General features: G+C 35.0%; 1 protein-coding gene and 1 long non-coding RNA gene across 2 annotated transcripts in view; one reads left to right on the top strand and one right to left on the bottom strand.

The window, feature by feature from the left end:
* The window catches only part of LOC114206915 (uncharacterized), a 29766-nt gene that overhangs the window by 7219 nt on the left and 1263 nt on the right, over nt 1–21284 (bottom strand). Inside the window, exon 2 of the long non-coding RNA XR_003608751.2 lies at nt 20881–21119. This is a non-coding gene — a long non-coding RNA (uncharacterized LOC114206915). The remainder of the gene's footprint in view (nt 1–20880; nt 21120–21284) is intronic.
* Nucleotides 1–21284, top strand: part of OSTN (osteocrin) — a 27221-nt gene extending 5937 nt beyond the window's left edge. Inside the window, exon 3 of the mRNA XM_028100810.2 lies at nt 21200–21284. Within this exon, the coding sequence (XP_027956611.1) occupies nt 21200–21284 (85 nt within the window). The remainder of the gene's footprint in view (nt 1–21199) is intronic.

Below are 21284 nucleotides of genomic sequence, written 5' to 3'. Positions count from 1 at the left end.
CCACATAAGGTATCATATCATCAGCAAAAAGTGAGTTTCACTTCTTCTTTGCTGATTTGGATGCCTTTTATTTCTTTTTGTTGTCTGACTGCTGAGGCTAGGACTTCTAGTACTAAGTTGAATAGCAGTGATGAGAGTGGACATCCCTGCCATGTTCCTGATCTTAGGGGGAAAGCTCTCACTTTTTCCCCATTGAGAATAATATTCGTTGTGGGTTTTTCATAGATGGCTTTTATGATATTGAGGTATGTACCCTCTATCCCTATACTCTGAAGAGTTTTGATCAAGAAAGGATGCTATACTTTGTCAAATGCTTTTTCTGCATTTATTGAGAGGATCATATGGTTCTTGTTCTTTCTTTTATTAATGTATTGTATCACATTGATTTGTGGATCTTGAACCAACCTTGCAGCCCAAGAATAAATCCTACTTGGTCTTGGTGAATAATCCTTTTAATGTACTGTTGGATCCTATTGGCTAGTATTTTGGTGAGAATTTTTGCATCCATGTTCATCATAGACCTCTCTTCTGAGAGTCTCCAAGCTACATGAAGAAATAAAATCAACACTTGAAGACTATAATTTATCACACCTGTACTTGAAAAATAATTCCTCACCTATATCTTGAAATTCAGACTCTATTTTAATTAAACACATACAAATTAGTTCCATTTATTATTCTAGGCATTGTGTTGGGCTCTGGTGGAAAACTGGAGGAATATATAGTCTCTTTCCCTCAAAGAAATCATATACTAATAAGAAATATGAAAATATTGATAATGAATTACAATGCAAAGCAAGAAGAGATATGTTTATAGAAGCAATTTATAAAGAAGGATATGGAATTCCAAGGAAGCAGTGGAACTTTAAAGGAGAAAATATTGTGCCTTCTAATAAATGTGATTTCTTTGATTCCTGGGTCTTGCAACATAGTCTATTCAATAATTGAAAAATCAATTTATAGATGTTACATGTAAATATTTAAATATAAATTTATAATAACATAGATACATAGCATATATACCAAATACATATGGCATCAATATCATAAATACATATAATCTATATTGAGGTTTCATCCTAACAATTTCTTCAGGAAGTATCATAAGAGGAGACCATAATTGGGAGATATAATCTATCTCACATAGCTCAGCTTTCAAGAAAGAAAGGGAGATTGGCAAGCATTTAATACCCATTTGAAAAGATTTTCGCATATGAAGGCTACAAATAAGCTATTATAAACATTTAAAAAGTTAGGGAATATTGTTCCCCTGAACACTTCTTGAGAAAGCTGCTAGATGAGTTTCTTTGGATGACTGAAATGACTGGAGAGATATCATCACAAGAAGTGGTGTGAGCATAACTGTGGAATTAAAGTGAAACGATGCTTGCAAGGAAATAAGTGCTATGTGTTATGATTATACAGATCCGTCTGACAACATAGACCCAACAAATATCTAACAGTTCGGGAACAGTAGTGAGGACATTTACAGTTTAGAATGAGTTTTGATTGTTTCATGGCTGCTAACTGAAAATCAGGGTTCTCACTACAAATAGTTGCTTGGAGACATGGAGAAGAAGGAAAAAAAAAGACTACAAACTAAATTTAATGAATATTTTACTAAAGAATAAAAGAAAACAACTGAAAAGAGCAAAGACGAAGATTTTCATATAAAAATATTACCATAAAAAACATAGGAAAAAATTAAAACTTTCCTATAAAAAGAGCATAAAAATAAGACATATTAAAAACCTTATATAAAATATCAGCATATATAAATATAACACTTAAAATAGATTCTAAAAAATACTGATATTAATAAATGTAAATAGATGTAACTTGCCAATTAAAATGCAAATATTTTCAGATTGTCTGATAAAAGAAAACCCAACACTTTCCTGTGTTTAAGATACACAACTATAAAGATATTTATAAAGGCTGGCAATAAAAGAATGGACAAATTATATCAGGAAACATTAAATTAAAATATATTATAAATAAATAATAAATTAAAATTTTAAAAAGAGTGCAACTATTTTTATCAAAGAGAAACCACAGGGAATGCTAGGAAATAGAAACATATTAAGAATAGGAGACTTTAAATTTTTTAAAACCCAAGGCAGATTTTATATTTAAAATTTATAGAGGACATACACAATATAATCCATAAAATAGAATTTATAGATCTACTTTGAACCCTGATTTTCAATAATAGAAAATATATCTTCTCAAGTGCATCTGGCATATTCATAAAATTTTCTCTATTGGGGCGCCTGGGTGGCTCAGTCGTTAAGCATCTGCCTTCGGCTCAGGTCATGATCCAGGGTCCTGGGATCGAGCCCCCATCCGGCTCCCTGCTTGGTGGGAAGCCTGCTTCTCCCTCTCCCACTCCCCCTGCTTGTGTTTCCTCTCTCACTGTGCCTCTCTCTGTCAAATAAATAAATAAAATCTTTATAAAAAAAATTTACTCTGAGGTGACAAACCCTCTAGAAATTCTAAAGAACAGATATATTAAAAAAGCATTCACTAACTGAAATACAATAAATTAGAACTTAATAACAAAACCAGAAAACAAGAGGCACTTTTACCTAGGAAATATAAACCATATCATTAAATAGGTGTTGGATCAAAGAAGAATACAAAATAAAATTACACACTTTATTGAAAATAATAATAATGAAAACATAGTATTGGGGGGGATAAAACAAATATCAGATAAAAATCATCATTATACCAATAAAAATAAAAAGCAAAAATAAAGCAAATGACACACAAAAAAATCTAGAAAGAACAACAAAATATGCCAAGAAAAGCCAGGTAAGAAAAATAAAGCAGAAACTAGGAACAATGACAAAAGTTGAAATCAATATTTGTGAAGCAAAACATAGGATAAAAGAAATAAATGTAAAGCCGTGTTTCTTAAATCAAGAAAAATCCAAGCCACTAGTTAAACTAACCTAATTAAGAAAAAAGTAGAAAGCAAACTCACAAAATTAGAAATGACAAGATGGAAACACCAAAATAGAGAATCTTTAAAAAGAAAACAACTTGGCTCAACTGTATATGAATAAACTGAAGACCTGGGAAAAAAAGATAAAATTTTGGAAAAATATCTTCTACAAACATTGACCCCAAAAGAGATGAATAGGCCAATTACCATGGAGATTTTTTTTTTTTTAATTTTAAAAGAGCTTGCCAAGAGAAAGCAGATCCAGATATTTTCATGGGAAGATTTTACCAAATCTTAAGTTATCAGATAATCCTATGGTTATTTTACCTTTTCAGATCTTAATAAACAAAGTAAATTTTCCAAGTTCATTTCCTGATACAAATAGAATATTGATCCCCAAATCACAAACATTACATTTTAAAAATGAAATTTTAGACTCATGTCATATATGAATATCAATGCAAAAACTATAGATATGAAGTTAATAAACAGAATCCAGTAAAACTTTAAAAATATAACACATCTTAGTCAATTGGGCTTATTCCAGGAAAGTGTCATTCAATATTAGGAATTCCTTTAATGTAATCCATCCTATCAATAGAGCAATGGAAAAAAAGCATGTGATCATATTCATAGATGGCAGAAAAGGCATTTGACAAAGTCTACCATTTATTATATTTTTTTAAAGTACAACAAAATGAGAACTGACAGATATGTCCTTAATATGGTGTGTGTGTGTGTGTGTGTGTGTGTGTGTGTGTGTGTGTGTGTACACCTCACCCCAAGGCCAGTGTCTTACCTAATGGTGACATATACTGGAAATTTTACTACATTGAGGAACAGGAAAACCATGCCCATTATTTCTACTACAATTTAGAAACGCATTTAGACAAGAAAAAACATCTGGAGACATAATAATTGGAAAGAAAGAAGAAAAACTATGTTTATTTGCAAATGACAAGTTGGGAGCCCCTGGGTGGCTCAGTGGGTTAAGTGTCTGACTTTGCTCAAGTCATGATCTCAGGGCCCTGGGATTGAGTGAGCTCCCATTGCCTCCGCGCTCAGCGGGGAGTCTGCTTGTGCTTTGGCCCCTCCCCTCGCTCATTCTCTCCCTCTCTTTCAAATAAATAAATAAAAATCTTAAAAAAAACAAACAAAAAAATAAAAAAACAAATGATGAGTTGGAAAAACCAAGATAACTAATGGAAAAACTACCACAACAAAACCATGTTGATAAAAATGCAGAGTGCATAAATACATAAAGCTAATAGCACTTGTATATACAAGCAGAGATCAGATAGAAGATAGAAGACCTCCCTTACAATTGTGTAAAAATAGGAAAATATCTAGGCATACAGCTAGCAAAGAATGTCCATCACTCAGCCACAAAAAAGAATGAAATCTTGCCATTTGCAATGACATGGGTGGAGCCAGAGAGTATAATGCTAAGTGAAACAAGTCAGAGAAAGACAAATACCATATGATTTCACTCATATGTGGACTATAAGAACAAAACAAATGAACAAAGCGGGGGGAAGAGAAAGGGAGACGAACCAAGAAACAGACGAACCTCTTAACTCTAGAGAACAAACTGATGGTCACCAGAGGGGAGGGGGGTCGGGGGATGGGTAAAATAGGTGATGGGGATTAAGGAGGGCACCTGTGGTGAGCACCAAGTGTTGAATCACTATATTGTACACCTGAAACTAATATTACACTGTATGTTAACTAACTGGAATTTAAATAAGAACAACAACAAAAAAGAATGTCCATATATGAGCATATATGAGCATATGAGGAAACCTATAAGAAAAATGCTAACATATGAAAAGTAGATTCTAACAAATGGAGGCTCACACTGTGTTCCTGCAACAAAAGGCTCAAAAGCAGAAAAGATGGCAGCTCTTCTTAAGTTAAACTACAAACTTAACACAATTACAATAAAAAAAAATACTCTCAGGTTTTTTTGGATCTAAAGAAATTGATTATAAAATTAATTTGAAAAAATTAAAAACTAGCATAGATGGGAAAACCCCAAAGAAAGAAAAAGAGCCCTACCAAATATTTTAAAATATCGTATTTTCCTTTCCATACAGTGGTATAATAGCCCATGGGTGGACCGAAAATTTAAAAAAAAATTTTTTTTAATTAACGGAACAGAAATTCAAGAAATAGACATATTGCTTGATTTAAAAAGCAGTATCAGATATTAGTGAGTAAAAGGATAGACTGAATAAGTGACCTGGAAATATGGAAAACAAAAGATAAAATTGATCCTTTCTCAAACTATACATTATGATAAATTCTAAATGAATTAGAGATTTAAGTGATAAAACAGATGAATCCATTTCTATCAAGAAAACATTGGCGAGTTCTGTTCAGAGAAAGAGTAGGTAAAATCTTCCAAATTTCTGGTGCAAAAATCTAGAAAAGTTCAGGAAAAAAATAAGGAAAAACTAGATACATTTGATTGATTACATATTTTTTAACATCTCCATAGCTACAGATACCATAAAGCAAAGTAAAAAGAAAAATATCACAGACCTGTACCTCTGAAACAAATACATTATATGTTAAAAAAAAAAAAAAGGTAGTAGGAAGGGAAAAATGAAAGGGATGAAATCAGAGGGGGAAGTGAACCATGGGAGACCATGGACTCTGAGAAACAAACTGAGGATTTTAGAGAGGAGGGTGGTGGGGGAATGGGTTAGCCTGGTGATGGGTATTAAGGAGGGCACCTATTGAATGGAGCACTGGGTGTTAAACAATGAGTCATGGAACACTACATCAAAAAATAAATAAATAGATAGATAAAAAACCTAATGATATATGTTGACTAACATAATAAAATAAAATTTAAAAAAAGGAAAAAGAATAAATTGGAGAAATGTGTGTAACTTATATCAAAGACAAAGTGTTAACAACTTTAATATATATAAAGAACTTTTAAACATAGAGAAGAAAATGAACAAGTCTATAGAAGAATGGGGTAAAAATAGTTTATAAAAAAGAAATGCAAAGCATGCACAATTCACATAAAAAGATGCTACCCATTGACATAAGAAAAAAGCATTTAAATTTTTCTGATATACTATTCTTGTGTGTGTTCAATTGGCAAAAATCCATCAAAAAGACAAAAGAGTCTTGCCCTAGACTCACCTAGTAGGTGGATTTTCAGGAAATATGGAAGAAAGAGAAATCTTCAGAGACACTGCAAGGATACCAAACAGCAAGAGTCAGACTATAAGATACGGCAAGATGAATAATCCAGTTTCTTCAATAAAGAATTACAAGGTTTTGAAGAAAAAGAAAGAGATGGAGAGGAAAGGACATCCTAAAGATTAAAGCAGAAAAAAAACATTTATTAACCACATTAAAAAAAATAACTTTGGGGCGCCTGGGTGGCTCAGTTGTTAAGCATCTGTCTTCGGCTCAGGTCATGATCCCAGGGTCCTGGGATCGAGCCCCGCATTGGGCTCCCTGCTCGGCTGGAGGCCTGCTTCTCCCTCTCCCACTCCCCCTGCTTGTGTTCCCTCTCTCGCTGTGTCTTTCTCTGTCAAATAAATAAATAAAATCTTAAATAAATAAATAAATAACTTTGTAGGAAACAATTGTGAATGTGAACAGGGGCTACTTGATGATTTTAAGTAATTAGTGTGTACTTTTAAATATGAAAATGGTACTGTGGTTACATTAAAAGTGAGAGAGATTCTCATTTAAAAGTTTTAACTGAAAGTATTTATCTTGGACTTGCTTCAAAATGGTACAGGAATGAGAATGGAATGGAGCAAGCAAGATTTGCCTAACTGGTGATTGTTGACTTAGAATGAGGGATGCTTGCAAGCTTTTAATACGATTCTATTTGGCAGGGATCTGAAATATCCCATGATAAAATGAAGGAAAAAAAAAAAACTACACAATGAGAGAAATAGCAGATGAGATCTGGCCAAACAGTAAATGAATTCATCATATAAGAAGGCTAAGGAAATGCCTTCAGAATATGTCAAAAAAGATGGAGAACAGAATGAGAAATTATAACAGATAAATTAATCTAATGAGAGTTTAGTAGGAACAAATAGAACAGAGGGAATCACTATTTGAGGAGATGATGGGTGTTTTTCAATAATTTTCCAGAAGAGGTAAAAAAAAAAGATAATTTGTCATATTCAGCAGTAATAACAAATTTTGACTGAAATAACCAGTGCTGCTTTTGAAAGTTTAAGTGGATTAAGAACAATTATTCTGTGGAGAGAAACTCATCTAAGAGATGGTTTACAGGCTTGAACATTCTTTGAGGCATGTTCTTATGAGGGCTTAATAGCATGGTGTGGGCTTAATATCAGATACAGATAAAAAGCAGGATAAGAAGTGAACTTGGGAAGGAGATTTGGTGCCACACAGGAACACCGTGTTCCAAAACTGTGTTCAAAAACGGCCGTGTTAAAAAACTATGCAAAGCCCATATAAACTCATTCAGTATCTCTGAAGCTAGACAGTGATGGTCCCATCCAACGTATGTAAAGCAAGAACGGATTTTAGTAGAGTAATTGATGATCTTTGGAGGTCAAAAATCATAGTTTTCAATTTCCTTTTGTTCTACCTTTCCCTTCACTTCCAACTACTTCCAGAAGTTAGAAATGAGTTAAGTAGAACTAACTTTTGCACAGTAGTTTCCCCATGAGCTTGAAAAATTGAGGATTTCCCTTAATCTAGACTTTTTACCTTTCTTCAACTCTGGAATTAGAATACAGAGACTAGGCTTTTCTGTACTCACTGGCATAGCAACAAAGTGAGCTTCAATGTCAGGATTGTTTTATTTAGAATTTATTTAGAATGATGTATACATATTAACAATTTTCTTATGTTGAAATGTTATTTATGCATTTTATATTTTTATTTTCAATAGTTGATGATTTACTCTTTCAAATTAAATTCAAAGGACACATCTTGTGGGGTTTTTTTTTTCAGGATTTTTTTTTATAAGAATTCCTGTTCTTGGTCTCAAAATAAATATTAAATTTGGTTTGTATATTAAGAAGGTGGAAAACAATGGAAAATAAATATGCTCTTGCATAAAATATTTCTCTACATCTTCTTAAGTTTTAATAGAAAAACAATTTTAGATTTTTTTTCAAAGTGTAATGATAACTCAAGATTAAAGATTAAAATTTTCAAGCATCTGTTAACAAAAATATCTTTGTATCATTGAAATGTATATAATAAAGTGACAGGACAAAAGTCTGCATTTTCCCATATTTAGTATAAAAAGAGTTTAAAGCTTTGCAACTATCTTATAAATAGAAAATTCAGAAAAATTATAGTAAATTTGCTTGGGAGAGTCATACATAAGGTTATTTGCTGCTCTTTTATCATATTTGAGACAATAGCCTTGGTCTACAAATCTGGGTAGCTTTAACCTCTTCCTTATTTATTTTTGAAATTTTCACAAAATTAAGAATTATATTACTTTAACATGAGTGTGCACACTTTCTTTGTTGCTTATAAACATCTGTGGTTTTCATGTGTATGCCATCAAGTTTTATCCTTCTCAGGCATGCATTTTCTATCTTCTCATATTCACCCACAGAAGGGCATAGGTCCAAGATCCATTTTCATACTATAGCCCCAAGATTTCATTCATCACTTAATCCTGGGACTCATAAGCTTTTTTGGGTCATGGGCCACTTTGGTAGTTTGGTGAAACCTATGGACTTCTTCTCATATTATTTTTCTTAAGTGATTAATATTCATAAGAGTTCAAAGATTACCAATGTATAGAAATAGAATTATCAAAAAAATTAAAATTAATTAGTATATAGCAACATATATGCTTATTTATTCATACACAAAATAACAAGTTCTAAGAGACAAACCTAAAAAGCAATCATTTCAAGTAGTTCTGAACATAAAAACAATTTCAAATGTGATCTGAACGGATCTGTGATTTCTATTTGTAACAAAGGTCTAGGTACTCCTAATGTTATTGTGATTTGTTCCCTGCGTTCATAAGTGAAGGAATTGCTATATTTCAATTAGAGGGTAATGAAACTGAAAATGTAAAATTTTCCCATCACATTTATGGATCCCTAAATTATATTGGTACATGACTCCACATTTAAAAACTCAAACTTTTAAGCAAATGACACTCCTTATTTTATTTTCAATTTTTGTAAGATAGAAAAGAAAAATTTTACACTCTGCCTTTGAAAGACTTCATAAGAGATGGAAACAGAAAGATGAATGACTAGTTGGGTAAAAATAAAAACAAAAACAATCATGAAAATATAAACAGAGCAAAGTCTATGTCAGATCATATTAAAATGGAGCAAAGAACCACCTCTTGGTTCCTATTTTGTATGATGCTTAACTTTTTTCCTACCTCAATTTGACACCAGCTTCATTTTCAAATGGATGTGCAAATTAATTCTCAGGGCAAAGTAAACCATGCTTTGAAGTCCAAAGTATTTTCCTCATTCATTTCATTTGTTTAAAGCCTGCAGTTAATAAATGGTTTTCTCAATTATGCAAATAAAATGAAGCAGCTATGATTATATCCCTGGCAAAAGAGCATCTACTGTACGAATGACCCTTTAACATTAGAAGATGCTAATAATTGTACTGGAATTTCTCTAAAAACCGTTTGCCCTCACTCCTTCACGCAATGCTGAGAATACCTTGTGGAAAAGAAAACAAAACTAATACTTTATTTCTATTTAGTCACTATAAGCATCTTCACAATTGTTATTGCTTTAATTCTCTCATTAATATCTTGAGCTCAGCATTATTGCGTCAGTCGGGAGTTTCTGCAGGAAACAGGAAGTACATTTGAAATAATTCGAGAAGAGTTTGTTCTCAATAGTACTAGTAGAGGGGAAGAGGGGAATCGTTAACGGATGGCGCAACAGCCTGAGACACGGGTCTAAAGGGATAAGGAAGGGAGAGGTTTCCAGAAGTCAGAGAGACAATCCTGAACAGTCAGCTGGGTTGAGAGAAGCAGTGACCTTCAGTCGGGGGAAGTGACCTGGCAAGGTGGGAGGCAGGGGGAATTCTCCTGACCTCGCTTCCTCTGTTCTTCTAGTCTCTTTCCAAGGCTGCCCATTGCCCAACCCAAACTGAAGCCAGAAAGCAAAGGCATTTTTATGTGATCCAAACAGGTTAGCCTCCTGTACTGAAAGTCAAATGAGTAAAGGCAGAGACTGACTCAGGCAAGCGAGACGGAAGATACCCTTTGTAATTATGCACATTGCACAGATTCAGGTCAATAAACTTTGCTCCGGTACATGGTTATTACAACCACTTAGTTCAAAGAGAAGGACTCTATGCCCACGGAGTGGTATGATTAAAGTTTCTCCTCTCCCGTGCTTAGGCCCCATTCAAGCTGTAAAGCTGCAATGGGAAGGGGGTTGCTTGTAGTCAGTTTATCCTCGCCCTTTCCCCTACTACAGTGGGCTGCCTTCTGCTTCCCTGGTCTTGGGGATGGCAGTGCAGAGAGGTTAGAAAAAATCTGACTTGACTGGTACTATTATGCCTGGCTTTACTGCTCCCTGGTTTCAGTAAATGCTCAAAGCTGATTCCTTATCATGGGATGTTTTTTGGAGTCATCACATAACCGCCATTGGGAACATTGACACAAACATCCTTGCTTCCTGCAGTGTTTCTCCCCTGGTAGGTCATTTTGCCCCTCATCCTCAGCCTCCCTTCCCAACTTCTTCTGACAGCAGCACCAGCATCCTACTGAGGTCGCCTCACCATCACCCCTGGCAGCCAGCCCTTCAGGGAAGGTGCCCTTTATAATGAACCTAGGCCGACTCTACCCATGTGCTGGCCCTGCATCTGCTCCACGGAAACCCACCCCTTTGATTCCGGTCCCTGAAACTGAAGCTGTTCCTTATGTCACCATCTCTTCATTCTTGCCCGGAGCGATCTCTCACAGCGCCTTGCTCTTCAGATTTCACTGACACTATTCTCTCAGGCCTGCCCGCTTCCAGGGGCATATGTCAAGTCATCTAAGTTGTTTTGTTGAAGCCACCCCCCCCACCCCAGAATATGAAAGAGGAGGAAAAATACCACTGTTCTCCAATAACTCATTCCACAGAAATTCTCCTTCTTCACCTACTCTACCTCTAACCTTTTATTGGACTCAAGTTGGGGAAAATCAGTTTTTAGGAAACCCCTTTGCAAAACCTGCATGAGTCTAGCATCTCACTTTGGAGTGCCAGAAGAAATACTTGCCACCTACTTCTGTTTTTCCTCAGTTTTTTGAGGCCACAGCCGAAACTGAGATAGAAAAAAATCCCATTTTAACATTCTGGTATATATGTTTGTTTGTTTTTTTCCTAATCCCTATAACTCTCTAAGAAGATATTATTATCCCCATTTAATTTGCATATTTTCAGGGAGATAAAATGATTTTCCTGAGATTGCCAGCTAGAACATTAGATTGTTTAACTCCAAATCCAATAACTTTCCAGGTAAATAGCTGCTTCTGATGAAGAGATTAAAGTTCTGCATGAAAAAGGCCCTTTTCCAAGGCCGGGAACAGCAAGGTTCACTTAGAATGTATGTATTAAATAAATAGTTTTAGAAAAATTATACCAATGATATATGGGTTTCTATCCTAAGCCAGACATTAAATTCAGACTACAGTTGAGAATAGCAGTTGCAGTTTCATTTTGTTGAATATGATTGTGCTTCTTGATGACAGTCACAAAGACTAAAGATGAAAATCCTAACATTTCATTTGCCTTTCTAATTAACTGGGAAGCAATGTTAGAGACCTAGGCCAACCTAGACATCTCATGATTTTTGCTATTCCTTTCCAGCTCTTATTTGGTGATGCCCAAAGGAGGTAGTTCAAAATGGGCTCCATTTCAGAGTGAGAAATGCAGGAAAATGATTCAGAGTATGGTGTACTATTTCCCTACTTCCTTCCTCCTAGTTGAAAAGCCTGGCTGTATAACAGGAAAGGCTCTTGGCATAATCTGGGGACATTGTTCCCCGTAATTGCTCTCTATTGCTGGCCTCTCATCATTGCATCTCAATACCACAGACTGAGACAGTCCCTTTGCCTTTGCTCCCTACCCTAACTCATATATGAATGAGTTTAAAACCTCCCAGAAGCGGCAATACTTAATTCCCGTAGATAGGCTTTGATACGTGCATCACCTACCCCCACCCCCAAAAGAAAATTCTAGAGGACATTTTTGTGTAAATCTACTTGCTGGGTAGAAGTTCTGAAAGTTTCATTAGACCTTCACAGAGGTTCATGAGCCAAGCAAATGCAGATCCCTTATGCCTTATCCTAGCACTTTACAGCAATTTCCAAATCAAGCATGCTTATGTTACTTTACAGAAACTTAAATCTCACTATTTATTCAGTGCTCATGGTTTGTTTCTGCCCATTCCTTGGGATAATACTTTAGAAGGTGATGTTATGCTTAGTCAGCACCATCATCATAACTTTAACAGAATCCATTTAAAATTGAACTACTACTTTGAAATAGAATTCCAGAAGTCATACATCAACTTTTTGCTGAGCAAAGTAGCACTTTCTTCCATCTTCCTAAATATATCCCATTTATTAAGCCTCAAATTTCCATGTAGAGGAACTCCAGTTAGGGAAAGACTGCTTCTTGTCCTACCCTAGATTCACTCCCTTCTGGAAGAGAAAGCAGTCATTTATCAAATAGGCCAGTTCCTGAGGAAGAGTGGAGCACGTTTCGTTGATCACCTTTCTTCCTGTCATTACTCGATAACCATGACTAGTCGTATAAACTGGTCTAATCCAAGCAGGAAATATAAAGAAGCCTTTCAAATGCAGGTGTGAAGCCACATCCTATGTTTAGCAGATCACTAATAAAAATGATATTTTGATTTCCATGCATTGATCATAGCTTATTTCTCTATTGTTTCAGAACGTGGACTCCAGGGGAAAAGGGGACATTGTGTATTGGCACCTAAAAACTACATCATCATTCAGACTTAATGTGGTCCTCCACCCTAATATTCTGTAATTTGAATTTAAAAGCCTAAACGTCTGTTCTAAACACAATTCTGGGGACTTTGATGATTTACCTTTTCATTCTTTACAGGGCTTTGCTGAGTCCTTCATTTTAGTCTGTCCTCACAGGTCAGTCCTTCCAAGTTCATGTAGTGATAGCTGTCCTCCTATAGTCATTTATTCTTCTTTTTTGAAGTTTATTTACTTATTTAAGTAATCTCTACCCCCAGTGTGGGGCTTGAACTCATGACCCGGAGACCAAGAGTCACATGTTCTTCTGACTGAGCCAGCCAGGCGCCCTCTCGTTCAGTCATTCCTTAAGTCTATGCCTTAATTATAAATTGTGAGACCAAGACTGGGACCATCATTTGCTTTATTGTTTCCACCATGCTCCATACATTCTTTCTGGAACCCCCAAATTAGACATGATCTCTCCTCTTGTGGAATCCCAGAGCATTTTGAATCTCATGGTATTAGATATCTATTGCTATGTGGGCAGGTTACCCAAAACTTAGCAGCTTAAAACATGAATAACCGTTGACGTTCTCACATAATTTCTGTGCATCAGAAATCCAGAAAACTTTTGCCTGAATGCGTCTGGCTCAAGGTCTCTCTAAGGGTTTCAGTGAAGAAGTTGGCCAGGGCTACAGTCATCTGGAGGCTATACCAGGGCTGGATTATCCATTTCTAAAATGGCCCACTCAACATGACTGATGGCAGGAAGTCTTAGTTCCTCACTGGCAGTTGGCAGGAGGCTTCAGTTCATTGCTACATAAACCTCTCCATAGGGCTGTTAGAGTGTCCTTAGGAAGTGGCAGATGACTTCCCTAATGTGAGTGATCCAACAAAGCAGGGCAGAAGCTGCAATATTTTCATGACTTAGCTTTGGAAGTCACACATTCATCATGATATACTGTTAGTTACGGAGGTCAGCCTTGCTCCGTGCTGAAAGAGACTGCATTATGGTGGTATTATTGGGGTTCATGTTGGAGTCTGGCTACTGTACTCATCTAAGCTGTATAGTATAATAACTTAATTACATATTATACTAATCTAAATTACTGAACTACTTAAGGGGCACCTGGGTGGCTCAGTCAGTTAAGCGTCTAACTTCAGCTCGGGTCATGATCCCAGGGTCTTGGGATTGAGCTCCACATCGGGCTCCCTGATCAGCAGGGAGCTTGCTAATCTCTCTCCTTCTGCCCCTTTCCCAGCTTGTGTGTTCTCTCTCTCTCTCTCTCTCAAAATAAATAAATAAATAAAATCTTTAAAAAAATAAAAATAAATTATTGAACTATTTAAAAGGACATCTTCTGTTAACCATTACTATATCTTCCCTTTCTGCATATTACTCAGAGTTACTGGAGTGGCATGCCCTTGTTGACAGGGCCTAGCATTTTATTGCCCATTTAAGATGTACAGGCAAATGAGACTGTTGTTTTTAGGGAACATTCTCCACACTCTGATTCTTAGGTTTCTTTCCTTGGAACTCAAAATCATAAGCAGGATCAGTAAAAGTCGTTGTTGTATCCAACAATGAGGGAAAAAAAGCCATTTACGTTCACATGAAATAACTATTAAGATCAGTGAAGTTCCAGTCCACAAAATAAGCCTTAAAATGTTTAAAGCTTTGGTTACTATATGGAACATATTTTCACAACATGACATAATTAAATAACAATACAATAACCAAAAAAGAAGGTGCAATCCTCAACTCATTTTATGAGAATTCATTATCTGATCAGCAAAACCATATACGGAGAGAACAAGAAAAAATTATAGGACAACTGCATTAATGACAACAGGTACAAATTCCTACAAAAAAATTAACAAAACAATTCCAGTAATGTATTAAAAAGGACAATACAGCATTATCATGTTGGATTCATCACATAAATACAGTAAAAGTTTCATTTGCTTTGGAAAGTCAATTAACAGAGTTAATAGAGTGAAGAAGTAAAGCCACATCATTCAATAGATGCAGAAAAGGTGCTCAATAAAATTAAGCAGCTACTTATGATCAAAATCACTGATAAACTAATAATAGAAATAGAAGGAAACTTGTTTTTTAACCAAGTAAGGGACACCTATTAAAAAACCTACAGCACCTGTTTTTAAATGGTGCCACAACAACAAATCCAATAAACTATGCAAGGTCTTTATGGAGAAAATTACAAAAAATCTTGAGAAGGTATGAAAGGTAACCTAAAGAAAAGATCTTAGATAATAAGATTCAATAGCATTAAGATTTCAATTCTCTCCAAACGTATTTATATTTTAGATTCAAACAATTCAAGGTAAAATTGCAAAAGGATTTTCCATGAAACTTAATAAGCTGAATCTAACGCTTCTAAATAATTGAATATGAATATAGAAAAATGACCTTTGTCTCATTCCATAAATAAAAATATAATTTCAAAAGGATTAAGAACATAAATGTGAAAAGCAAAACTACAAAAAGAATTTAGGATGAAATAGGAGAATATCTTCATAACATTAGAGCAGAAGTCATTAATAAACAAAAAGTAAAAATACTGATAAATTTAAAAACAACATTAAGGATTTTCATAAAAGACACAGTAAAGAGTAACCACAAATGGGCGAGGATACTTGCATATAACTGACAAAATCTAACCTTCTGAGTATTTGTAACCCTCCTACAAATCAATATTTAAAAGGAAAACTAACTGGGGTATGTGGGTGACTCATTCGGTGAAGCGTCCCATTCTTGATTTTGGCTCAAGTCATGATCTTAGGGTCCTGAGATTGAGCCCTGGGTCAGGCTCCAAGCTGGGCACGGAACCTGCTTAAGATTCTCTCTCTTCCTCTCTTGTTGCCCCTCCCCCTCCATCTCTCTCCCTTCATCTCTCTCTCTCTCAAAAAAAAAAAAAAAAAAACACAGAACAAAACAAAAGAAAAATTAACCAATAGAAAACAGGCAACAGACTTGAACAGACACTTCCAAAAGAAGAAATCCAAGTAGCCAATAAACAAAGGAAAAAGGGAGAAACGTATTCCGAGGAAACAAGTTAAAAGCACAGTGAGGTAAAATTACAAATGCTTGAAATCTTACCATTTGCAGCAACGTGTATGGACCTAGAGGGTATTATGCCAAGCGAAATAAGTCAGAGAAAGACAAATATCATATGATCTCGCTCATTTTGGAATTTAAGAAACAAAACAGATGAACACAGGGGAAGGAAAAGAAAAACGAAAATCCCGCATTGCAAGGGCTGGCCTAGCCTTGAAACAATAGGAGCTGTCATACTCTGCTCTTGAATATGTAAATTGGTACAACTTTGGAACAGTCTGGCACTATGCAATATAATTAAGTATAGGCATAGCTGACAATTGTACTTCTAAAAGCACACGAGAGAAATCCTTAAATGTGCATTAAAGGCATCTATAAGAAAATTTTCATCTGAGGGATACATAACGACAAAAAAGAAAATAACTGAAATTTCCATCTGTGGTAGAATGTCTAAATAAGCTATTGTATATTAATACCATAAAATATTATACAGCAATGAAAACAAAGAACTTCAGCTATATATCTCAACATGGACAAATCTCAAAACAAAATATTTGCTGAAAGAAGTCAAGAAAACTTCACACACGATTTCTTTTAAATAAAATTTTAGAACCATCTACACTAAACAGGAGAGTTTTAAATAATAAATAGAGATTATAAGGAAAAGCAAGGGTATAATTAAACCAAAATTCAGTCTACGGATTACTTCTGGGACCAAACCATGATAGGGATGCAATTTGGAAGCAAGAACACTGGGGAATTCCAAGGTGTTGGTAATATTCTATTTCTTCATTTGGTGCCAACAGAAGTGTTCGTGTTATTTTTCTTTAAACTGAACATAGATAGGGGCGCCTGGGTGGCTCAGTCAATTAAGTGTCTGCCTTCGGCTCAGGTCATGATCCCAGGGTCCTGGGATCGAGCCCCGCATCGGGCTCCCTGCTCAGTGGGGAGCCTGCTTCTCCCTCTCCGTCTGCCTACTGCTCTGCCTACTTGTGTGCCCTTTCTCTCTCTGTCAAATAAATAAAATCTTAAAAAAAAAAGAAACTGAACATAGATAAATCTATAGGCTATTTTGTATGTTGGAGTGATTTTCAATAAAGCATTTAAATACACATGTTCTAACTGTGTTGTTTTAGAATGTAAAAATTTTTTCAGAAACTGGATTATCAAAGAATATAAATGTTTAAGAAATCCTATTTAACGTAAGAAGTATATTTTAGTGTAAAGTTTAAAGTTGTATTTAAAATAATCAATCCATTCTCTTTATTAGTTTGGCAGATATTTTGTATCCTTAAACTATTTCAGAATCTTTTAAAATGGAAAAGGTAACATGGATCTATAATATAAGCCATGTCATAACATTATTTTGTCACAAGAGGGACTAGTCAGAAAGTACAGTTTTTCCCTTTGGTCTTAAGAATATTTCACTGTCATAACATTTATGTTTTACACAATGTTTATTCCTACAAGAGTATGTGTTACAGAGTGTGGTACTGTGATACATATTTCATATCAGCAAAAATCTTAAGATAAATACTAGTTTGCCATTTTACTTCTAAATGGTTGGAGACTGTATAGAAATTATTTAACTTACTGAGCTATGGGTCATTTTTTTATTTAATTGCTTTATGGGAATAATTGTTTTAATTTTGTATTCGTGCTAAAAATTTTAAATTCTGAATGGCTTTTCACATATATTTATTTATTTTTCTTATTTGATTTCAAGATACAATGTGAGCACTTGAAACCAATCCCAAGTTTTAGAAAATGAATCAAAGTAATTACGGATCTATGGCTAGAGCAAAAACATTCATATCCACTTGATCAGTGGTTTTCCAAACTCTGCTCTAAGCACCCTTAGTGGTTTCTGGAAGCTCTTTCAGGGACCACCATACATGGAGAAGGGGGGGCACTTCTTTCCAGGGACAGTTCTTCACTTAACATTTTAGGTATTGATCTCTTTTATAAAGCTTTTGTTTGTAGAAATAGTAAGCTACAAATAGTTTGAAAGCCAATGGACAGGACTGATAGGAAATAATAGTAGAATCAGTTAAAATGTATAAAATGATTTCAGGTGTGTTACCTCATTAGCTTTTCTCAGGCAATGTATGTCTTATTCATCACTGTATCCCCAGTGCAGAGAATGATTGTGCATAAAGCAATCAAATTTACTTAAGAAATAAGTGTTAAATAAACAAACTGGTCTGAAAGATAGGTAGAACAGGTTTTATGTAAATCTTATCAAAAAAGAAAGAGAAGCTCAGAATGACAACAGTCCTACAAATGCTTACACTATGGATAAGTAGAAGAATCAGATCGAATCTAAGTCTTTCATATCCTGGTTCCTAATCAAATCTTGGGGAAAGAATGGAAGGAAAGAACATGGAATGAGGGAAGAAGGAAGGAAAAAAGAATTTATTTTGCTTCCGACCACTACAGCTGCCTCTTATTTGCTTGAGCAAAAAAGATCAACAGTAGGAAAGAAAGAAAAAATGCTATTTTCATTTATTTTACCTTTATTTTTGAAAAAAATGAATTAGTACTCTTTTTTATTTAAATTCAATTAGCCAAGATATAGTACATCATTAGTTGGCATTAGTACTCTTAACCAATAAATGTTCTGTTCTAATTTATAAAGATGCATGAGACCAAAAGGAAAGCAAAAGTGTTACTTTTCCTGCCACGGTCCATTCCACAGGTGCTTTGAGAGGTCAGGTCACATGTGTGACACTACTCTTCCTCCCAGCTGCCATTTCCTTCCCCTTCTCACTAGTCCTTTAAATACCAGAAGGGGTTGGTTTTTCACTTCCTCTTCCTACAGGTCTGGAACTTCTCCTGAGCACTCTCGTCCACCCTGAGGTGGCTTCTATCTTACCCCTTTCCTGGAGTTCTGATGGAGGTAGTCAGTAAAGGAATTGAAAGGTTCAAGGAATAAAAGATCATAGCAGTCTGATTTTTTTTAATATATATCAACAACATTACCCTCAAGGCCAGTAATGGTGGGTTAAGTCCTTCTCAGAGTGCAGCTCTCTGACCAACCCACTCTTTTTCAGTCATCTTCCGCTTTTTCAGACACTAGACTAGATTACACCTACCCAGATAATCCAGGATAATCTTCTCATCTCATGGTCCTTTTTAATCCTATCTGCAAAGTCTCTTTTGCTAGGTAAGGTGACTTACTTAGGGATTCTGTAGATTATGGTATGGACATCCTTGAGGAGACCTTATTCTTACTACAAGGAAAATAACTGCTTAAAATAAAAGTCTATAAATTATACGAATAAAATAAAAAATATAAGAGGTATTTTTTCTTTTTTCCAACAATAATTATTTATATTTACATCAGAATGCCTAAGCACAACTGATATGCATACTTCCTATGACTCTTCATCATTAATTTTATGCTAATTTTACAGGTAACGTGTTTCTCCTTTGATTATCAAGTTGAATAATATGCAGTCAATGTAGTACCAAAAAAAATCCAGAAGTACAAATGATAGACTTCACTTAAAAGGCTATGTTTTTCAGAAATTTGAAGAGTAGAGGCAGAGGTATGGCTAGGTTAAGAGAAAGCACTAAATATTTTTTTTCCTGCATTTTCCCCCACTGATCAAACTGTTGTCTAGCAGACATCCTTTTAAGATCATATATATGATGCTGTCTGCATTGACTAGCAAAACTAAGGGCCAACCTTCTGAATCAACAGAAAAGAAGGCTGAATTAGGTAAAAATAAACAAACAAATAACATAATGTGGCCCTGTGCCCTATTCCTACAATATCATTTAGGGATAAGCTCCAAATCAGGTTCATGCCTATTTTTATCATCTCTGTCTACATAGTACTAAGCACAGTGCCTGGCATATATAAAGCATTAAATAAATACTAATTACCATCAAATTTATTGTTTTGATTACAATCAAGCAGTGTTCATGGAATGTTCTATGTGCAAGACACAGTAATAAAAATGCCCCATTTTCCATTATTCTCTATACTTCTCAGAGCTTTTAAATCAATTATTTACCTAATAGTGATATAAGGAACACTGATTAGACCTGGTAGTTAAGGTAAAAACTTGGTGTCAATAAAAATGAGAGATTTTTTTCCTCCACTTATTGACATTAAATCATTACTCATCTGAGAGTACTTAATTGTAGGTTTTTGAAAGCAAAGGCTATGTTTGACTTATCAATCCCAAGACAGCCACAAAAACATCCTTACATACAAGTTACATAATAAATGATAATAAGGGAAAATCATATTGAAGTTTTCATTCATTTTTAGTGCTTAAATTGTATAGTGTATATTGACAATCTAATGCAAGTAGTTAGAATAGAAGCTATTCAAAATATTCTGAAACAAATCTTTTTAATTCTTTAAGCTGTTGAAAACTGATTCAGTTGTCTCTATCTCCATTAAGAAGACTCAAAACTTTTCATAACTCCAAGGCCAGTGAAAGTTATGTTCTGAGAGTTCTGGGACCTCCCCTATTAGGATTTTGACTTGATAGAACTAAGTGTTGGCAATAACAAAGCAAATTAAAATGTTTCTTCTTTCTCAAGAGAGAATTTACAAAACATACAAGCTGGAAGTTCTCTTGTTGGATTTTTTAAACTTCATGTTAATAACGAAGCTTATTTCTTCCAAATAACATTTGGCACAGAGAATATATAGCAGACATAGACCACTGTGTACAAAGCTTCTCTGGGTAAAATCCGAGTGAAGACATGAGAAGCACACTTACTCCACATTCAGTGTTGGCATCAGCACATTTTCCTCCCCCAGAACGATTCTTCCCTGGAAGAACAGTTCTGAGTCAGAGACTGGGGAAAACCACTGACCTAGTGTGTCTTTCATTAACAGAGGAATACACCAATATTTGAAGAGAGAAAGGGACTTACCCAAACTAAACACTTAGCAGGTTGGTATGCTGATAAGACCTGGCTTTTCATCAGCACTGTTTGATTTTGGATAAGTAATTTAATTTCTCAAAGCTTCAGATTCCTCAGATATAAAGTAGAGGTAGTTACATTCACTTTGACCGATGTTGAAAGGATAAGAGATAGTGTCCGGCACATAGTGGATGCTGATGAATGGTAACTATCGTGTGTATTCCAACTCCCAGAGAAAGCCCCCAGATCTGCAAGAAATAAAAGAGCAAAAGTCATTAATTGATAACTTAGACTTTAGCTTAAAAATATTCTCCTTGGTTTGTTTCAGAAAAGTAGTAGATCATCCAAAAAGGCGATTTGGTACCCCAGTGGATCGGATTGGTGGAAACCGTCTCTCTAATTCCAGAGGCTAA

The sequence above is a fragment of the Eumetopias jubatus genome, unplaced genomic scaffold (assembly GCF_037043125.1).
Source record: "Eumetopias jubatus isolate StellerSeaLion01/CBP00866 unplaced genomic scaffold, mEumJub1_p1.0 scaffold_1, whole genome shotgun sequence".
Classification (NCBI taxonomy): Eukaryota; Metazoa; Chordata; class Mammalia; order Carnivora; family Otariidae; genus Eumetopias; species Eumetopias jubatus.
This window is presented reverse-complemented; position numbering and strand designations above follow the sequence as displayed.